This window comes from Jaculus jaculus, chromosome 6 (assembly GCF_020740685.1).
Source record: "Jaculus jaculus isolate mJacJac1 chromosome 6, mJacJac1.mat.Y.cur, whole genome shotgun sequence".
Lineage (NCBI taxonomy): Eukaryota > Metazoa > Chordata > Mammalia > Rodentia > Dipodidae > Jaculus > Jaculus jaculus.
In genome coordinates, this window is record NC_059107.1 from 8,902,349 (window position 1) to 8,921,546 (window position 19,198).

Sequence of the window (19,198 nt, forward strand, 5' to 3'; positions counted from 1 at the left end):
AATTCTAGAAATAGATAGAGAGGTAGATAGATATCACATATTATCATTTTAAGCATTTGTAAATATGTAGAGACTGTACATGCATTCTCAATGTGTATAACCAGTACCACTGTCTGTACCTCCAACTTCCTTCATTCCCAGCAGTACTACTGCCCCCTCACCTTCCTCCATGGCAACTTCTGTTCTTTTTCTGATTTTGCCTCTTCTGGGCCCTTTGTAGAAGTAGAGTTACACAGTACATCCTTCCGTGTCTGGCTTCCTTCATTAAGCGTAAGGTTTTCAAGGCCCCTCCGTGTCTGTTCCTTTTATGGCTGAGCAATGTCCCAGGGTGGGTGGGTGCTGTGTCCAGTCTGTGCTTTGGTCTGCTGATGGACCCTTGGGCAATTCGCATCATTTGGCGCTGTGCACAGTGCTGCTGTGAGCTGTGGTGTGCACGGCTCCCGGGCCCAGCTTTCTAAAGCTGTTCTAGGAGAGGAACTGCCCCATCATAGGGGATTCTGACCAACTTTTCGAGAACCCTCCGAAGGTTTCCACAGCAGCCGTGGCGTCAGCATTCCCACGGCAGCGCACAGGGGCTGAGGTTTCTCCGCCCACAGCCTCACCAGCGGGTATTATTTTCCATTTTTTAAATTACACCGCCCTGGCAGGTATAACTCGATACTTCCCGGTGGTTTTGACTTACACCTCCCTAGTGAGGGAGACTGTTGAATTGTGAGAGTTCCTTATGCATTCTGAATCCAAGTCCCTTGTAGTCAACTTTGCATTGCTGTGATAAAACACGTGGCTAAAGCAGCCGATGGGAGGAAAGAGTTTCTTTTAGCTTACAGTCTTGGTGGAAAGAGTCATGGCAGGAAAAGTTGGAAGAGCAGAGTTTGGGTGGACAATAGCAGCCAGAGAGACGGAGGGGGAGAGAGCTGAGCTCTGGCAAGGGGGAGCTGACCATAACACCCCTAAGCCCCCCACCAACAGCACACCTCCTCCAGCAAGGCTCCACCTCCCAAACTGCCACCAGTTGGGGACCAAGCAGTCAGAACTCATGAGTTTAGGGGACATCTGATTCAAACTGCATTACTCTACTTCCCACATGCCGGTCCACCGTGCTGGAAGAACCAGCAGCTTATGCGCATTGAGATATCAGGCACTTTGACACGGCATGTCTCCTGTTCTACTTAGAGCTCTGACTTCTCTAGTAGTGTTCTTTGGTTTTCAGTGTATAAGTCTTAGGTATTTTTGCTCAGCTTGTCATTTAAGTATTTAGTGTAGTTGATGCCACTGTAAGTGGTAGTTTTTAATCTTTGCGTGCATCTAATCTGTTCACGTGTGTTAGTGTAAATGTGTACGCGTCCTGGTGTACACATGGAGGTCATAGGACGGCCTCAGTTCAGTTGCTGGGGCTCGCTTTTCACCTTCTTGGAAGCTTCGTCACCTTGTGTGTCTCTGGGAAGGCCGGGCGAGCTGGCCTGGGAGCTTCCAAGGCTTCCCTCATCTCCATCTGCTGTCTCGCCATAGGAATGCTGGTATTACAGATATGAGCCACTGTGTCCGGCTTTACGTGGGCCCTGGGGATCTGAACTCAGTGTCTTCACTCGTGAAGCAAACACTTTACCCCCGAGCCATCTCCCTGGCCCCTTGGGTGGTCTTTTTTAATTTCAACTTTCAGTGTTCCATTGTGTTTAAAAATTAAATTGATTTTGCATATCATCTTTGTATCCTGTGACAGTGTTAAACTCCCTAATCCTAGCAGCATTTTTATAGATATGCTAGCATTTCTCAAGATGGATAACCATGTTGTGGGCAGATAGCATTTTGCTCTCCTTTCTTTGGTCGCTTTGTGGAGACCTAGGATACACGGGAACCCGGCTCTGGTCCTGCTCTTTGTGAATGCAGTCAGGAATAACCCAGAGGCCTAAGTCTTCTGGCTCCTGTCCGCCACACCAAGCTGCTTCTCGAGAGAAAATGTTGTTCTCGGTGAAGAATAGATTACAAGGACACAAGCAAGATGGAGGTTTATTTTCTCTCACTTAAAAGCCTGGAAGTGTTTGGTCCAGGGCTGGTAGTCCAACACTTCTGCTCCAGCAAGCTTTCAAGAACCTAGATGACTTTGCCATCTGTGGGGTGTGGACTCATTCCTGGGCCACTCCAGGCATCAAGAGAGAAGAAGGGGTGGAAGCAAGGGATATAGGTCATTGGTGACATCTTCAGGGAGGTCCCATGAGGCCACCACACAACCCTCCCTTCTCATCTCTTCAGACAGGACCACACTGGGCCACATGGCCCTGTCAAGATGTCAGGGGGATGGTGTCTTCATGTTGAGCAGTCCAGGCTGAAATTTCTGCTACTGTGGATGCAGAGGAATACAGCGTCAAGGGGCAGATGCAGTATATCTGCCTCCAATGTCAAGATAGGAATCCAGGCAGGACGCCATCTGAAAATGGAAAAAAAGGAGATTCTGAAGCCTAGATTCCAAAGCCTGCTGCGTTGTTTCAAAACCACATTAGGGAGCTGGAGAGATGACTTAGTGGTCAAGGCACTTGCCTACAAAACCAGAGGACCCAGGTTCCATTCCCAAGACCCACGTAAGCCAGATGCACACTTGTGTGTGGAGTTGTTTGCAGTGGCTGGAAACCCTGGCATACCCATTCTGTCTCTCTTTATCTGCCCCACTCCCCTTTTCAAATAAGTAAGTTGAAAAAAATCATTAGGATCAGGTGAGCCTGCTCTCTAAAATTTTGCAGCCCATTAAGTTGACCTGAAGCTATTTAATCAAAGGACACAGTTAATCCTCTGAACTCCTTTACAGTATTAAATCCTGGTGACAGTGTTAGGCAGATCTAATCCGGGGGTGACCTTCCCTTCATCTAGAAGAGATAAAACAAAAGATGGCTCCACCCAGTCATTAGTCAATGGAAAATGACCTTCCTGGAGTTCATGATTTAGAGATAAGGCTGTGCTTAGGTGAACCCCACAGGGATATAGAGCACAAGGTAGCTGAGATCCAGTCAGAGGGGTTCAGGGCATCTTGTTAGAGGCTTTCCTCCTTGGGCAAGGGGAACCCCAAGGCACTACTTGTTAAACCCAGGAGAGGGTATCTCAGCTCCCATTGGTAGCTAGATTCTAAGGCCCTCTGAGACATGGCCCAGAAGACAGCTGTTGTGTGACTTTTCTTAGGGAAATGTGAACTCCAGATATGGGGCCCACAACAGAATAAGAGAACAATTCCACCCAAGTCTAGTTTGGTGAACCAGACAGGTCATTGGACTTATTTACAGAGCATGGGTGACTGAAAGGCAGTTGCATCACCAAACAGCCCACCCCGCTGAGCATCAACTCATGAGAGCTACGTCCCTGGAGCAGCTTGCAAGCAGTTCCACCAAAGAGAGTTTTCTCTCCCCTTCTCTCCCCAGCAATTGTTTAATGCTTTTTCAACCTTTGGGAGGGGCCATGTGAATCTTGTAACTTTCAGAGCTCCTTGAGCCTTGTAAGTTTCTTGAACTTACTGAGTTTTATAAGCCCCCGAGGGCCTTCCGTTTGTAGACCAGAGGAGGACAGTAAATCATCAGCCATGTTCTCTTTCCCCAGTGCTTGTTCTTCTGCCCTTCTTGGAAGACTAGGGGTGAGGGGCGCAAATGGGTGAGGGGGGCTGAATGCACATGCATGGTTTAAGCTCACGTGTTTTCAGTTTCTGGTTGGATTTGTCTGCGGGTGCCATGATCATTTCTTCTGTTAGTGTGTGTGGTATATGTGTGCATGCGTACATACGCCGGGGAGGGTGTCAGGTGTCTTCCTGTATTGCTCACCTGCCTTATTTCATTGAAACAGCCTCTCACTGAACCTGGGGCGCATAGGGGCTTCTTTTGTTTTGTTTTGTTTTTGCTGGGCTGGCTGACCAGCATGCCCCCATGGTCCTCCTTCCTCTGCCCCTTTCAGTGCACGGAATCCAAAGTCAAGTCCTCATCCTCACGTGGCAAGCCCTCTTACCCACTGGGCCATCCCTCCAGCTCCTCCTGTGGAACTTTCACAGTCTGAGGATCTGACATCCCTACTTTCTCTCAAGACACGGCTTCTCACTGGACCCATAGTGGGCTACATAGTGAGACATAGTGGACTGCCTAGTGAGCCCCTGAGTAGAAGAAAGATGGAAAGGGAAGGAGGGAAGGCAAAATGAAGCTTGCAGCTGCTTGTCTAGAAAGTAAGGTGGGGCTTCAAGTCCCATCTGCCCTTTAAGTGGGGACACTCCCAGATGTCTTGGCTGTTTTTTGTTTGTTTGTTTTTCTCCTCCTGCTGCTTCAAGTCCTTTAATGAGCTTTCACCCCATCTACGCACAACAGAGAGTGGGTTGGATATAGGATGGGCACAGGATCCGCCTGGTTAAATGGATCCCCTTTGTGACAGAGACCGTATCTCTTTGGAAATGCACTCCACAGGATTTGGATCCCAGGAGCCTGGTATTGAGCCCAGTGAGTGGTGCAAGAAAAACTGGCCTGCCAGTTGCTGACTAGAACCGATGGGCCAGCAGCCCCAGCTCCACAGTGCTGGGCTCCAGCCACACTGACTCGTACACAGAACCCGCTCAGTTTGGTCGTATTCTCCTAACACTTGGCTCTGGGTTGAGGTGAACTACGCGCTTTCTCAGGGCAGCAGGCTGGGTAGTCCGCCTCGCTGTAGTCCGACTGGGGGCTGGAGTAAGAGTGGCCCTCAGCTTGGAAGAGGACATGTCTCCTCTGGATGAAAAAACTGTCTATCCTCATCTCTCACAGGAAGAATGAGACTCCGGGTGCAGGGGTAGTAATGCGCTTTAATCAGAAACTCGACTCCAGCCCAGCCCTTGCTCAGAGACCTTCTGTGGATGTCACCGGCCAAGCAGATCAGGCATCTTCTGGTTCTGTGGCTCATGACTGTCATTTGAACTCCATTCTAGCAGTCAGTCTCTTTACCCCTGAGAAAACCTATTCCTTGTCTTATAGCCTTTCTTTGTTTTTGTTTTTTCGAGGTAGGTTCTCACTCTAGCCCAGGCTGACCTGGCACTCACTCTGTAGCGCAAGCTGGCCTTGAACTCACGGTGATCCTCCTACCTCTGCCTCCCCAGTGCTGGGATGGGCGTGTGCCATCATGCCCGGGTTAGCCAGCACTTCTTAGCCATGCTTCCTCTCCAGCAGGACCCCCCCTGCAGTGCACCCACCAGACGCTCTTCCTGTTGCCTCAGCTCCTCCCCAAGATTCTGCTTCTGCAGGAACCACCACAATGCATGCTGGGAAACGTTCGTGTTGGGCCGATTACATACTTGTAGAATTTCGCTACAACTTTCAAAACAATACCTTGCAGTGTGTGCGTGCGCGTGTGTGTTTTCCTTTCTTACATATTTCTAACCATTCTGTTTGTTGTGGCCTTGGGCCATCTTATTTATCTTTGAGTATAACACACACACCAAAAACAAACAAACAAACAAACAAAAAAACCCAAGATGTCTGACAAAATAACTGGCTAAAGCACCTTCAGGGAGGAAGGGTCGATTCTGTGGCGGGGAGGGCACGGTGACAGGAATGTGAGGTGGCTGGCCACGTGGCACCTGTGGCCAGGAAGCAGAGGTGAATGCTGGTGTTTAGCTTGCTTTCTCCTTTTTATTCAGTCTGGGACTCCAATCCTTAGGATAGCCTCATCCACATTCAGCTAACCCTCTTTGGAAGCACCCTCACAGACACACCCAGAAGTGTGCCTTCTAGGGGATTCCACATACAGTCCAGTTGACAACGAAGATAGAACGGCACACTTTGCCTCCCAGAATTCTTTGGACAGAGCTGACCCTCAACAATCCCTTGTTAGATGAACAAACAAGGCATCCCACTTGATGTTCTTAAAACTCAGAAACTCATAAAGAATGTCATGCAGTTGACCATACTCTTGGTGTAGGGCGACTTTTTGTGTTTGGCTCAGTAAGCACTCGCTGGTCCTCTTTTAAAGGTAACCTTTCAGTGCCCTTTGAAGAGAATGCTATGCTCAGATGCATGTGGTTGCTGGAGGGAGGGAAGGCTATTAGGATAATCTCCTTAGCGTTTGATGTCACACAGAGTGATTGAAACCCCAGCCAACATCGGTCTTTGCAGGGTGAGTTGGGGTGGGGGGTGGGAGCCATACTAACGCCTGCGCAGATGCTGGTCTGTACGTACATGACGACCACGACCACTCAGCTTTCTTTCCAGCCCTCCCATGGTTCTGGGGACGCCAGCCAGCCAGGCCAGAGGTCCCCGCGTCCTGGCCAAGCATCTCAGCCAAGTCCGCAGTCGGGGGCCCGAAGCGTGCACTTTGAGCCGTCTTTCTAGCTGCACAGAACACACTTGGCTCCCTTCAGTACTGCTCTCTGCAAGGGCGCCAGGCACGCTCAGTAGTGATTAAACAAAGATTAAGATTCCATTTGGGCCCATGAGTGAGTGGCTGAAGGCTAATCGATTCTTTTGGGGGGAAGTCGTGTGGAAGTGCCTGGGGTCCAGCGGCGGTGGTTACTGGGAGCAGCTGGTCAACAGGCATTTGCGATCGACTGTCTAATATTAGGAATGTCCGCGTTGATTGCACCGGCCTTCCCCCGGGAGCTCACTTCCCCTGCCGGGCTCCTTCCCTTCTGGAACTGCGTAAAGCATCCTGGCAAGAAGGTAGATGTTCTGCGCCTCTCCCTTCCGCCGTCAGTCTGCGGAGATGAGGCTCCCGCAGAGGAGTTGAAATGCCGCCAGGAATCCCAGGCTGGGAGAAGGAAGAGGCTGAAGTTGCTGCTGGAAGGAGCTTGTCTCCCTGGAAGAGATTTCACGCCCTTCACATGACCGTCTTGGCGGGCAGACCAGAGCCTAGACTGCTGGGCGGGCCAGGCCTTAGCCGGGACGACGTAGCTCTGGCTCTGTCTTTAGACTTGAGCCTCTGTCAGGACCCCGAGATGGGCTTGAGGGGTTCACGGGGCCTCTTTGCTCCTCTTCCCAGTATGGTCACATTGAATACCTCCTCTGCCTTTCACTTTTACTTTCTTTCCTTAATTGGACTGTTGAGGTTTCCTGGCCAAACCTGCTTTGTTAGGGCTGCCAGCAGATAGGCTCTGACCCAGCAACTCAGGTGCAATGTGCAAGAGCACATTCTGTAAACCGGGAGAGGTGGGGGAGAAGGTAGTTCACCCCTCCCCGCATAGCCTTCAGAGACACAAGGACTTGCTTTGTTTTCACGCAGTATGTCAATGGCACTCCCTGACTTAGAGACCTAGCTTTGTCCCAGACACTAAGTACTAAGAATAAGTTAGTTTGGTGCTTACTCCCCAATATGCCAGGGGTATTGGTGGGGGCCAGGGGCGTCAGTAAACCTGCTACTGTTAGTTTTTACTGTTTACCAGCACTGGAAACTGGGTCTATCTGCTCTCAAAGGAAAACTGAGGTTTTTCCAACTCTAGAATCCGAATGTCCTGAACCATTAACCTAGGCCACCTGTCTCAGTCACTCATCCATCCATCTGTCCATCCATCCTGCCGTTCCAGCTGCTATTGATCTGTATGGCCTGTGGCAAGCCGGGTATTGGCCTAGGAGTGCGCACTGGTAAGCCAAACCAGACAGGAGCAGAGCAGCATTCAGATCCGGTTTGACCTTTGGGGCTGACAGAGCTAGCTAGAGGGTTTAGGGCAAGCATGTTTTCTCAGCCTTGGACTTCAATAGCTGTGAATGAGGGTGCTGGCTTTTATCTTACAAGAGGCGTTCTAGCTTTCCTGAATCTGAATCATGTAGGTTCCCAATCCTTTGACTTAATGGGTTCCAGGTGGGGGTCCTCCAAAGCCCACCCGTTGGCCTGATTTTAAAAATCAGGAGCACCTACACAGGGCCTGTGCTGGGTTGCCTGTGGCCCAGTGCCTGGCACACTGCTCTGCACCGAGCAGGAATCACAACCATTACCAGTGACTCACAGGACCTGGGTTCTCTAGAATGTACATGGGCTGCCCTCTGAGCAGCCTGAGACTGACCACAACTTCTGTTAAGGTTTGTGGGTGGGATTCTGAGGCCCTCGGGGCTCTGAATACACTGATGTCAGGACTGAAATCAGTTCCTGCACCCGCCAAAGGTCTTTGTCTTTTTGGAGTATTGGGGTAATTTGGTGACATAGCAGTGTGCAGTACATTCTTTATTTTGTTTTACAAAGGAGACATCTCTATTTTATTTGTTTGTGTATTGGAGAGGGATGGGGGGAGAAGGGGTACGCCAGGACCTCCAGCCACTGCAAACAAATTCCAGACACATGCGCCACCTCGTGCATCTGGCTTACGTGGGTCCTGGGGAATTGAACCTTTGGCTTCACAGACAAGCACCTTAATGCAGTAGATTCTTTAGATCCCTTTTTTTAAAAAGTCAGTATTCAAAGTTTGTGCATGGTGTGGGAGCGCTCACTTGGGGTCTGCTGTCTGTGGGCTTCTCTGCTTGCGTGAGCACATGTCATGCAGCACGCTCTTCTGTAAGGTCATCCTTTCCACTAAGAACTAGCCTGGGGGTCCGAATGATGGGGGGGTGTCTTTGATAGCAAAGGAGCGAGGGCTCCTTGGGTTAGCAATAACTGAGGAGTCAGGGTCCCAGACTGTCACAGTCACAGTCACACAGAACTTCTGCTGACTCTGAGACCTTCAGGCTCTCGTCCTGTGAATTGGACAAATGAATTTCACAGACCACAGGGTAAGATTTAGAAAGATTTTGCTACAGGGATTATTGAGCTTATAGATAAAGATCTTAGGAGAAAGAAAGAATACCGAGCAGCTATACTGCAGGAGAGGGATCCAGAAAATGGAAAAGCTCACCCCACCCCACACCCAGGTTGGGGTCTTTTATGGGAGTGGGCACTGAACAAGTCAGTCTGGCCCTGACATTAGGAATCCAGGAAAGGGCAACCTTGCCAGAGATCTTTGTCTTGTAGGAAGAGCCTTCTCAGACAGCGGGTGACTATCTGTCTCAGAACTCCTTTAGGTGAGAAGCGATAAGAAAAGACCCGATCCTTCTGACATTCCTGACCCGTAGCATACAGGCTCAGAGATGCTTCTCGCTTCTACTTTGAGGGGACTGTTACCCCTACAGTGCCTCATGAGGACTCCCCTATCTGGTGGGGTGGGGTGCCTGTCTCTGAGCAGCTATTTAGCCTGGATGTCAGAGGCACATGTGGAACTCCTGTGGGGCAAGCCCCGGGGTGCTGTTTGATTAGAGATGTATGGACTTCTGCACTGGGCACCCCTGCAGCTCAGGAAGGGAGACGGGGAAGGAATGAAGGATCGTTAGGAAATGCAGTGTGTGTGTGAGAGAGGGAGAGAGAGAGAGAGACTTATATCTTAGTTCCATCAGCTTGGCTATTCAGGCTGGTTTCATTTTTGAAGAGTAATCGTCAAAGACTTTACGTCTGTGAAGTCGGGACTGTGAGATTTCACCCAGTGTCAGACGTCCACACGCAGGTGGAGGACTTGTGGACACTTGAGATGTCCGTCACACGTTGCCTGCCCCTTGCTGCTCAGCGTCTGTGGTAACCCAGCAGCCTCCGCGTCCCTAGGAGCCTGGCAGACACGTAGAATCTCAGCGGGGCATCCTGGTGCTCTCCTCTTTTCCTGCCCTCATGAAGGCTGGCTGAGGGATCACAAGTTCAAAACTGGCCTGGGGCGCATAGTAAGATCCTGTCCAAAATGAAGAGGGTGAAGGAGGGAGGATAGCTCTGAGGGAACCCCAGACCTTCTGTATCAGAGTTTGAATTAACAAGATCCCACCCACCCATGACGCTGCTTCACGTTAGCCCTTGGACGGTGCTGCCTCCCTCCCAAGCCCCTGGCTCCTGACCTGCCCACCCTGGTGACCAGTCAAGCTACTTGCTACTGGCCTCTTCTACCTTCTTCCAGATGATCCTGTTCTGTCCTTGTACCAATCCAGCTTTTGGGATTCTGTCCTTACCACAGGCCCATCCCTAGATCCTTCTAGATCCTTCAGCAAGCCACTGTAGAGTTAGGACCTCATAGGACCATCTAACTCCTCCCATTCCCCTGCCCCTTGGGGCACCTCATCGCTTCACCCTCGGACAGCACACTTTCGGACCTTACCCATCTGGGCTGTGTTGCTTAAACCTAGCCTGTTATGATTCTCTGGGCTGTGCAGGTGAGAGGCAAGAGAAACACAGGAGGGAGAGGTAGATACAGCCGACTGCTGACGTAGACTAGCCAGGCCGGCTCCGGCCAGCCCAGGAAAGAGGCCGAGGGAATTTACCCACACATTGACATCACCTTTGAGTTTTCAAAAGAAGCCAAATGTCTTGAAAACAAAACAAAAATATATTAAAGTCTCTCTATTTTTTTTTTTCAAGCTAGAATTTTAAAAAACCAAATCAAAGCAAATGCAAACGCCTTGGGAGCCAGCAAGTGCAGAAGCTGAGAGCCCCCTTGGACAGGTCCTTGACTCACACCAAAGCTTTTTTTTTTCTTTGGTGGGGGGAGGGGATAGAGGCAGACTCTTACTGTAGCCAAAGCTGACGTAGAACTTACTCTGTCACTATAGCCCAAACTAGACTCGAACTCACGGCAGTCCTCCTGCCTCAGCCTCCCAAGTGCTGGGAATAAAGGTGTGAGCCACCATGCCCAGCTTTCAAAACTTGATTCCTCTGTAGCACAAGAAAGCGGTCGTGGCTCTGTGGCCAGATGTGTTTGTTGTTTGGGAGGTTTGATGGTCTGCTTGTTTTAAGCAGAGGAACGGTTTCCTACGACATCCCACGGGGACCCTGTATGTCTGCTGCGCTAAGAGGCTGGACCACAGGCCCGGCTCTTCGCTGGAGGCACCGTCTTAGAACTGTACCTTGAGGCCATGGATGTCCCCAGCTGCTTTCCAGTTTTTTCTAACCTCTGACATTGGAATACTGGGGAGATGGCTCGGCAGATAAGAGCACTTCCTGTGTAGGTGTGAAGGCCCTCCATCCCCAGGACCCACACCTGGGCGCAGCCACACATGTCTGTAACCCCAGTCCTGTATGGGAGCGCCAGGACCCAAAGGAAGCTTTGCAGACAAGCGCCCTAACCACTGAACCACCTCTCGAGCTCGCAAAGTAACTTTTAATGTAAATGTATGATTTCGTGTTGGGCTGCAGGGCAAACACACCTGGATCCAACGATCATGGAAAGACCGTCTTTCCAAGAGCCCCTGGGACCTGTTATAGACATGTGACCTTTATTTTGGTAGCTTTCCTTCTGTCTTTGACCCTGATATATAATTCTTCAACTTCCAAAATTATCGTTTTACTGTTCAGAGAGGCCTTACAAGAGAGGCAGCAAAGGTTGCTATCTCAGCTAGGCGGGGTGGCACACGCCTTTAATCCCAGCACTCGGGAGGAGACAGAGGTAGGAGGATCGCTGCCAAGAGTTCGAGGCCACCCTGAGACTACATAGTGAATTTCAGGTCAGCCTGGGCTACAGCAAGAGCCTACCTCGAAAAACCAAAGAGAACAAATAAAAGAAGGCTATCTCTAGATCTGCTTAAGAGTGCGGGCAAGGTGGAAAGTCAGCTCACACAGGGCTCAGCCGTGGGCGTGGCACGCGGGCCCAGGGCTGGCTTTTCCCGGTGGCGCCTCGTTAGCGCTCAGGTTTTTTTGTTTTGTTTTTCTAAGGTAGGTTCTTGATGTAGCCCAGGCTGACGTGGAATTCAGTATGTAGTCTCAGGGTGGCCTTGAACTCATGGCAGTCCTCCCACCTCTGCCTCTGGTGTGCTGGGATTAAAGGTGTGCGCCACCATGCCCGGCTGAGGCAAGCACTTTTTAATTGAGTTATCTGTCTAGCCTTTCAGCCCTTACTTCCTGTTTTGTTTTTGTGACAGTGTATTGCAGTGTAACCCAAGCTAGCCTGGAACTCATGATCCTCCTGCCTCACCATATATATATATATATGTGTGTATATATATATATATATATATATATATATATATATATATATATATTTTTTTTTTTTCCCTTTCAACATGGAGAATAGACCGCTTCAGATAACAAGTCTGGCTGGTACCTTCCCACTTTCTCACTTTCTCCGTGAGAGAGAAGAATGTCCCCATGTCTTCCTCCTTGCTGGGTGGTGTTGGTCTCCATGGGGTGCAGACTGAGCTTCTGGGTCTTCCTGGCCTTTGCACACCTGGCAGGCACTCAGCGAGGGACGGTGAGGGATGCCTGGATGCTGAGGGTCCGGGCAGTGCCCGGTGCTGCGGTGCTCCCTTGGGCAGTGTGTTTCTGGGGTGCTAATACTGCCTTTCTTCTTCTTTTCTTCCTTTTCACACTTTTTGTCTTTTTTTTTTTTTAAGGGCTCACACAGTCGGCAGAAGAAGACATTTTTCTTGGGAGATGGGCAGAAACTAAAAGACTGGCATGACAAGGAGGCCATCAGGAGGGACGCTCAGCGCGTAGGTATGGAGCAGGGCAGGGCATGGGTGGAGATTAGAGGCACCCACGGGAATATGTATGTGTGCCCACATGTGTGCATGCGCGTGTGTATATGTGGGGGGGTGTCTGGACCTCTTGCTGACTTCCTGTCTGCCTGCCACCATCTCTCCTTGATTCCTACACGCACCCTCTTTCTGTTCTCACCCCATTCTTTGGTCCCATCACCAGACCCACTGCTAACAGGCATTTGCCCTGCCTGGCGGGAGGCAGAGCAGCTGACGGAGGGAAGACTGAGGCTCGGGGTGTGACTTCAGAGAAGTGCTGTCATCAGCTGGCCGTCACAGACGGAAAACAGGGCCACTTGGGATTTGATCTCCATCCCTAACCACAGCCAGAGGGAGGTTGAATCAGCCGGGCAGACTTTGGCTGAAGTTTCCTTTCGTTTGTTAGCGTTGGGAGCCTGTCCTGTTAAAGTTGGCAATAGGGGAAGGGCCAGCATGAGGCCATACAGAGACTACTTGTTTTTTGTTTTTTGTTTTTGAGGTAGGGTCTCACTCTAGCCCAGGCTGGCCTGGCAGTCATTCAGTAGTCCGAGGGTGGCCTCGAACTCACAGTGATCCTCCTGCCTCTGCCTCCCGAGTGCTGGGATTACAGACGTGCGCCACCACGTCCCAGCAGACGGAGACTGTAAGAAGAATCTTGTCTACACAAGCCGAGTGCAGGAGTCAGGAGAGCAGCCCTCAAGCTTCTCGGCAGTCACGGGCCACCAGTGAAGTCACACTCCCTTCTGTCAGTTGCTCTGCCTCCTGCCAGGCCATCTGGGGTGGGGGTGGGGGTCGTTCTGAGGGTGACTAGTGAAGTGGTGAGTCTGAGTCCCTTCGCCAGACTGGAAAGCAGACACAGAAGTGAAAGTGATGGCCATGGTGGCCACCGCGCGTGTGGGTCGATCTCAGTTAAAGGCATCCTCAGGATGGATTTTTCCCCCCAAATTATGTTACGACAAGCCAGGCGTGGTGGCACACGCCTTTAAGCCCAGCACTTGGGAGGCAGAGGTAGGAGGATCGCTGTGAGTTTGAGGCCACGCTGGGACTACAGAGTGAATTCCACGCCAGCCTGGGCTAGAGTGAGACTCTACCTTGAAAAACCAAAAAAAAAAAAAAAAATTATGTTATGACGAAACCAGTTTACCACAGGCTGTGAAGAGTGTGGATATAATAACTGACCTTTATATGCCCGTGATTGTAAATGAAGGAGGAGCGCTGCTTAAATTAAGAAAGGAAACGCTTGAAGGGGTTGGCCTGCCAGGTAGTAGTGCTGGAATTATTAGAATATCGGGCTAGCCCACAAGGAAGAACAAGGGAGACAGTAAAAAGAACACGCAAATAGCAAGACTGTGCCTCCACATAAAAAAAATGCATAAAAAAATAACAACCAGCATTTGTTGAGTGCTAACAACCCGCCAGGCGCCTTGCACAGAGGTGTCTCTGTAACTCTCACAGTAGCCTCCTGGGTCCGATTAAGACAGAGGGCAGAACGCGAGCTTGGACAGGCTGCAGGTAGGCCCAGGGTGCTGTGGCTGCGGATTAGTTTCGCGGGCTGTGTGCCCCGCTCTGCTGCTCCCTGGCCCCTGCGCAGCCCTCCTCGAGTCTCTGAACACACAGTCAGCCTTTCTCTTTCTGCTTTCCCCCCTGCCGTCCCCCCAAGGTGTCTCCGCTGGGTGCGGCTCACAAGGTGGCGCCCCAGCAGGCTAAGGAGGGCGGAGTGGATTTCAGCAGCAGGTGGCGCTGCTCTTCCGGACTCCCCAGTGCACATTCTTGGGGTGTGGCTGTAAGTTGTGGCTCCATTCCCAGTCAGCAGAGGCTCCCTGGGAACTGGAGAGTGCTTTCTCAAAGCACCCAAGAACCCTTCCCTAGGTAGATGACACGGGAAGGAGAGAGCTGACACTTTGTTCATCCAAAGCTGTGACTCGAAGCAACACTTCAGGCAGTTCTGACTTAGAGAAGGCGGCTCTTGTCTGCTGACCTTAAAAACAAAATCAGTGAGCTCGGGAAATGGCTCCGTGAATGCCCCAGAAGGTTGAGCAACCTCAGGAAAACCAGGCCTGGCAGCCTGCATGGCGTGTAATCACACTGCTGGGGAGACAGAATCAGGAGGATTCCTAGGGCTTTCTGGGTAACTAGCCTAGCCAAGTCAATGAGCTCTAGGTTTAGCAAGAGACCCTGTCTCAAATAATAAGGAGGAGAGTGAATGAAAAATGATACCTGGCCTCCACACTCGTGTGCACATATGCACACACACGTGTGCATGTGCACACACACACATAAGCACACAAAAACTAAAGCATATTTTATCAGTTATGGCAACTTTATTTTTTATTTTAGAGAGAGAGAGAGGGAGAGTTGGTGCACCCGGGCTTCATCCACTGCAATTGAACTCCAGATGCTTGCACCCCCTAGTGGGCATGTGCAGCTTTGCGCTTGCCTCATTTTTGTGCATCTGGCTAACATGGGATCTGGAGAGTTGAACATGAGTCCTTAGGTTTTGGAGGCAAGCAACTGAACCACTAAGCCATCTCTCCAGCCCATGGCAACTTTTAACGTAATGTTTATTTATTTATTGTAGTGTTGGGACTGAAGCCCAGGGCTTCTTGCATGTTAGGCAAGTGCTCTGCCAACCACTAATGTCAAACCAGCCCTTATTTATGGAAATTTTGATTTACATATAAAGTTTGCCTTAGTGATTAGAATTCTTCAATTTATTCAGTTTACAAAAAAAAAAAAAAAAAAGCCAGACATGGTGGCGCACGCTTTTACTCCCAGCACTCAGGAGGCAGAGGTAGGAGGATTGCCGTGAGTTCTAGGCCACTCTGAGACTCCATAGTGAATTCCAGGTCAACCTGGGCTAGAGTGAGACCATACCTCGAATAAAATTAAAACATGCACATGTATAGCCACTTGTTGGATTCTCTCCAAAATGCCTTAGGGTTGGTCAGCTCATGTCCAGGACTTGGTGGGGAGGGGCAAGAGACTTGGGATTCCCAAGAGCGCAATGAAGCAGGGCCATCCGAGCTCACACATCCAGGTCTATAACCATCTTGAATGTCATTTTATTCACCTGCGGCATGAGACATCCCAAGACTACTGTACAGGGTTGCCATAGAGACTACAGATCTGTAATGTATATGACAAGACAGCATCTGGATGAGTGTTAACTTCCCTCCTCGCCTTTTTACTTCCCCTTGCAAAATTCTCAAGGTGCACCTCGGTGGGCCCCTGGACTAGACTAGGGAATACCTAGGAAATTAGTGGAGCGCATCTTTGATCTGTCTGATAGAGTGGGTCTCGAGACAATAGATCTTGAAGGCCCTGACTTAATGAATCAGCTAATCACTTGATAAATAAAGATAGTATTTGGGAGACGGTGAAAGGAAGGCGATGGGCCTTGTTGGAGGAAGTACTTATCTGCCGCAGCCCCTTCCTATGTTCTCTTCTTCTGTTTCTGTCTCCCATGAGGTGAACAGCCTCCTCCTCCACATAATGTTCTGTTTCTTGGTCACAGCAATACAAAAGGAAGCAATACCCCTGTATCCAGGGCTAACGTTTCCTCTTTGTAGTTCAGCCCATTTCCCACCCATCTCTCTCCCCTTTCCATCTCCAGAGTCCCCGTAGATGTCAGGTCATTAGCAACACTGATTTGCTCTCTGCCTCTAGGAAATGGCGAACAAGGGAGACCTTACCCCATGACTGATGCCGAGAGAGTGGACCAGGCATACCGAGAAAATGGATTTAACATCTACGTCAGCGATAAAATCTCCCTGAATCGCTCTCTGCCCGATATCCGGCACCCAAAGTGAGTGACACATGTCTCATCTTCTGCTAAGGACTGTGATGAAAGAAACAGGTACATACTGGAAATTCCTTGCTGCCGAGGGCGCTTTCAAAGGCTCATGTGATCAGACCCTCCTTGAATGTGGAGCTGGTGTGGCAAGGGACAAGGCTGTCAGCTTCCTGTTGCTGAGATGAACATCCAAACCAGACACAGTTTATGGGAGGAAGGGGTTTATTTGAAGCTTACAGATCCAGGGGAAGTTCCGTCACAGATCCACGCAGAGAGAGACACCATCACCAGGTAGCACTACACACAAGCACAGTCAGGCAGCAATGACCCTGAAGCAGCCAGGACCCCAGAGCTCAGACTGTCTGCCCAACTGTGGACCGCAATCCAGATCCACCCCCGGTGGCACCTCCTCCAGCCAGGCAGCTGGAGATCCAAGTGACAAGCTTTAATAAACCCCTGAGTCTATTGGGGGGGCATACATTCAAACTACCACAGTCCCTGTATCCAGGGAGTGGGAACCAGTGATTTGCAAAGTGTTGTTCTCTGGAACAGAAAGTGAGTATCACCTGGGAGGTTGTTAAACATGCCAATTCCTGAACCTCTGCTTAGATATACCATATCAGAAGTGCTGGCGAGGAAGCCAGCCTTAGAGCTTTCTAAGCCCTCCAGGTTCTTCTCGCGTAAGCTCGGGTCCATGAGCCACTGTTCCAAGCACTGAAAGTGTGTCAGATCAAAACCTGTAACCTCCGCGTTTCACCTTTTGCCTCGCCCCAGTAAAGCTCAGGATTTAATTTAGGGTCCACTGTAGTCACATGCGCAGCCCTCCCCCTCACTGGTTGCTGTGTACATTGCATCTGTTCATTCTGTATGATACTCATGATTGCCTTTGCTATCAACTGTCTCACGCCATACTGAGGACAAACGTAACAGTCAGGAGGTGGTCGTCACGTCCTCTGAACAGGTGGTATACACTAGGCCCTTCATTTGCACCGTCTCGGGTTCCCGGGATGTAAGCCCTGGAACAAAGGCCGGTCCTTAGATGAGGAGACTGAGGACCTGAGTCAGCTCTTCGTCTCCGGTTCAGCCAGACGTCTTCTCTGGCCCTTCACCGCTCCGTCTGTTTCCACGGAGGCTGATGGTTGTGGTGATGGTCACCTTCCGAGGGAGAAGGTGTATTGGAATTGTCTGGAGCCTGTCTCTGGAGAGGACACAGGGACCTGAGCCTCGCGCCCACCCTCGCCCTAACTCGAAAGGTCTTGCTGGGACCCAAGAGCCTCCTCTTGAAGTAGGCTCCCAGTGGGTGCTGGCACTTCTAAATCTGGGGACCAGACTTGGAGATTTCAACACTGCTTCCCCAGAAGAACAGGAGTGCACGGTGACCGATCCTGGTCTGAGAGGGCAGGAGGGAGGGGAGGCAGTCTGTCTGGCAGGCGCTGGGTGGCTCACCTTTGAGAGTTGGGGCTTGGCTAGGAGTGGCACTGGGACACAGGCCCCGTGGTGGGTCCTGAGTCGAAGGTTCAGTTCCTGAAGGTGGCGGGTCCGAGCTCCGTTGAAAAGCATGCCGAGGTCCTGAAGCCAGAGAGAGGGAGGGAGGGAGACTGGAAATCTGAGAAGCAGAGCGAAGTGTTCCTTCGTACGAGTTTCTGGGAGAGAGGCGTGGACCTGGACAGAGGCCGCAGTAGAGAAATCAGAGGCCACGGAGGCGAGACTGGGAGACGGAGAAGGCCTGTGATCCTTTGAGGTCCCTAAGGGGGCAAAGGCTGTCCTGCTCCGCTGCTCTGAAGTAAAAGTTAAAGGCTCTTGCTTAAACACCTGATTTCTACAAAAAGATAGACTGACCTTTTGCACCGGGTCTCTTGCTTGGGGGTTGACAGGAATGTGGATGTGAGGAACTTGCCTGCGAGGTTGAAGATCTTCACTGTTAAGCCCCCGAGTTTCCCATCTCAGTCTGAGAGTAAGGTTCAGCTATCACAGCCTTGCTGGGATCAGAACTGTGGCCTGATGCTGAGGGTCAGAAACTCAGTCGACACCTTGAGCCCCTTGCCGGGCTCAGAACTCAGGACTAATTGTGTATTTCTGGGCTGAGGAAAGATGTCTGTCTGGGAGTGTGGTTCTGCAGCCACAGCTGAACCACGGGCTCCCAATCCTGGCTAGGCCTGGGTGATTTCAAAACGCTGCTGAGATGGCTCAGTGGGTGCAATGGTTGCCACACAAGCAAGCACAAGGACCTCAGTGTGGGTCCCAGCACCCATGTAGAAGCTGGTAGCGGTGGCACATGCCTGTTATCCCAGCCCTGGGGAGGCAGAGGCAGGTGAATCCCAGGGATTGCTATCTAGTCTAGCAGAATCAGTGAGCTCCAGGTTCAGTGTGAAAGCCTGTCTCAAAAAATAAGGTGGAAATCAACAGAGAAAGACATTTAATGTTGACCTGTGGTACACACACACACACACACACACACACACGTGTGCACATGTACCCATACTCTCACCACACATACATACACACACCAAAAAGGAAAATAAAGTTCAAAGGCCAGTGCTCATCTAGGACTGCTGGAATCGGATCTCAGAGTTCAATCTGGGTCTTAGATAATTTTTTTTTTTTTTTAGCCGGGCGTGGTGGCGTATGCCTTTAATCCCAGTACTTGGGAGGCAGAGGCAGGAGGATCGCCATGAGTTCGAGGCTACCCTGAGACTCCATAGTGAATTCCAGGTCAGCCTGGGCTAGAGTGAGACCCTATCTCAAAAAAACAAAAAAAAAAAAAAAAATTTTTTTTATTTCTGGTTTTACAAGGTGGGGTCTCACTCTAACCCAAGCTGTTCTAGAATTCACCATGTAATCCCAGGCTGGCCTTGAACTCATAGCGATCATCCTACCTCTGCCTTCCAGGTGCTGCGATTAAAGGCGTGCGCCACCACACCTGGCCCTGGGTCTTAGAATTTTATAATAATTCCCAAAGCATTTTTCCCAGCTAGCC

At 50.6% G+C, this 19,198-nt stretch overlaps 1 protein-coding gene across 2 annotated transcripts in view; it reads left to right on the top strand.

Moving 5' to 3' along the window:
* The window catches only part of Galnt10 (polypeptide N-acetylgalactosaminyltransferase 10), a 181,400-nt gene that overhangs the window by 78,738 nt on the left and 83,464 nt on the right, over positions 1–19,198 (top strand). For both annotated transcript variants that reach the window (XM_045151951.1, XM_045151952.1), the window contains exons 2-3: positions 12,306–12,408; positions 16,095–16,233. In XM_045151951.1, coding sequence (XP_045007886.1) covers positions 12,306–12,408; positions 16,095–16,233 — 242 coding nt within the window. The remainder of the gene's footprint in view (positions 1–12,305; positions 12,409–16,094; positions 16,234–19,198) is intronic.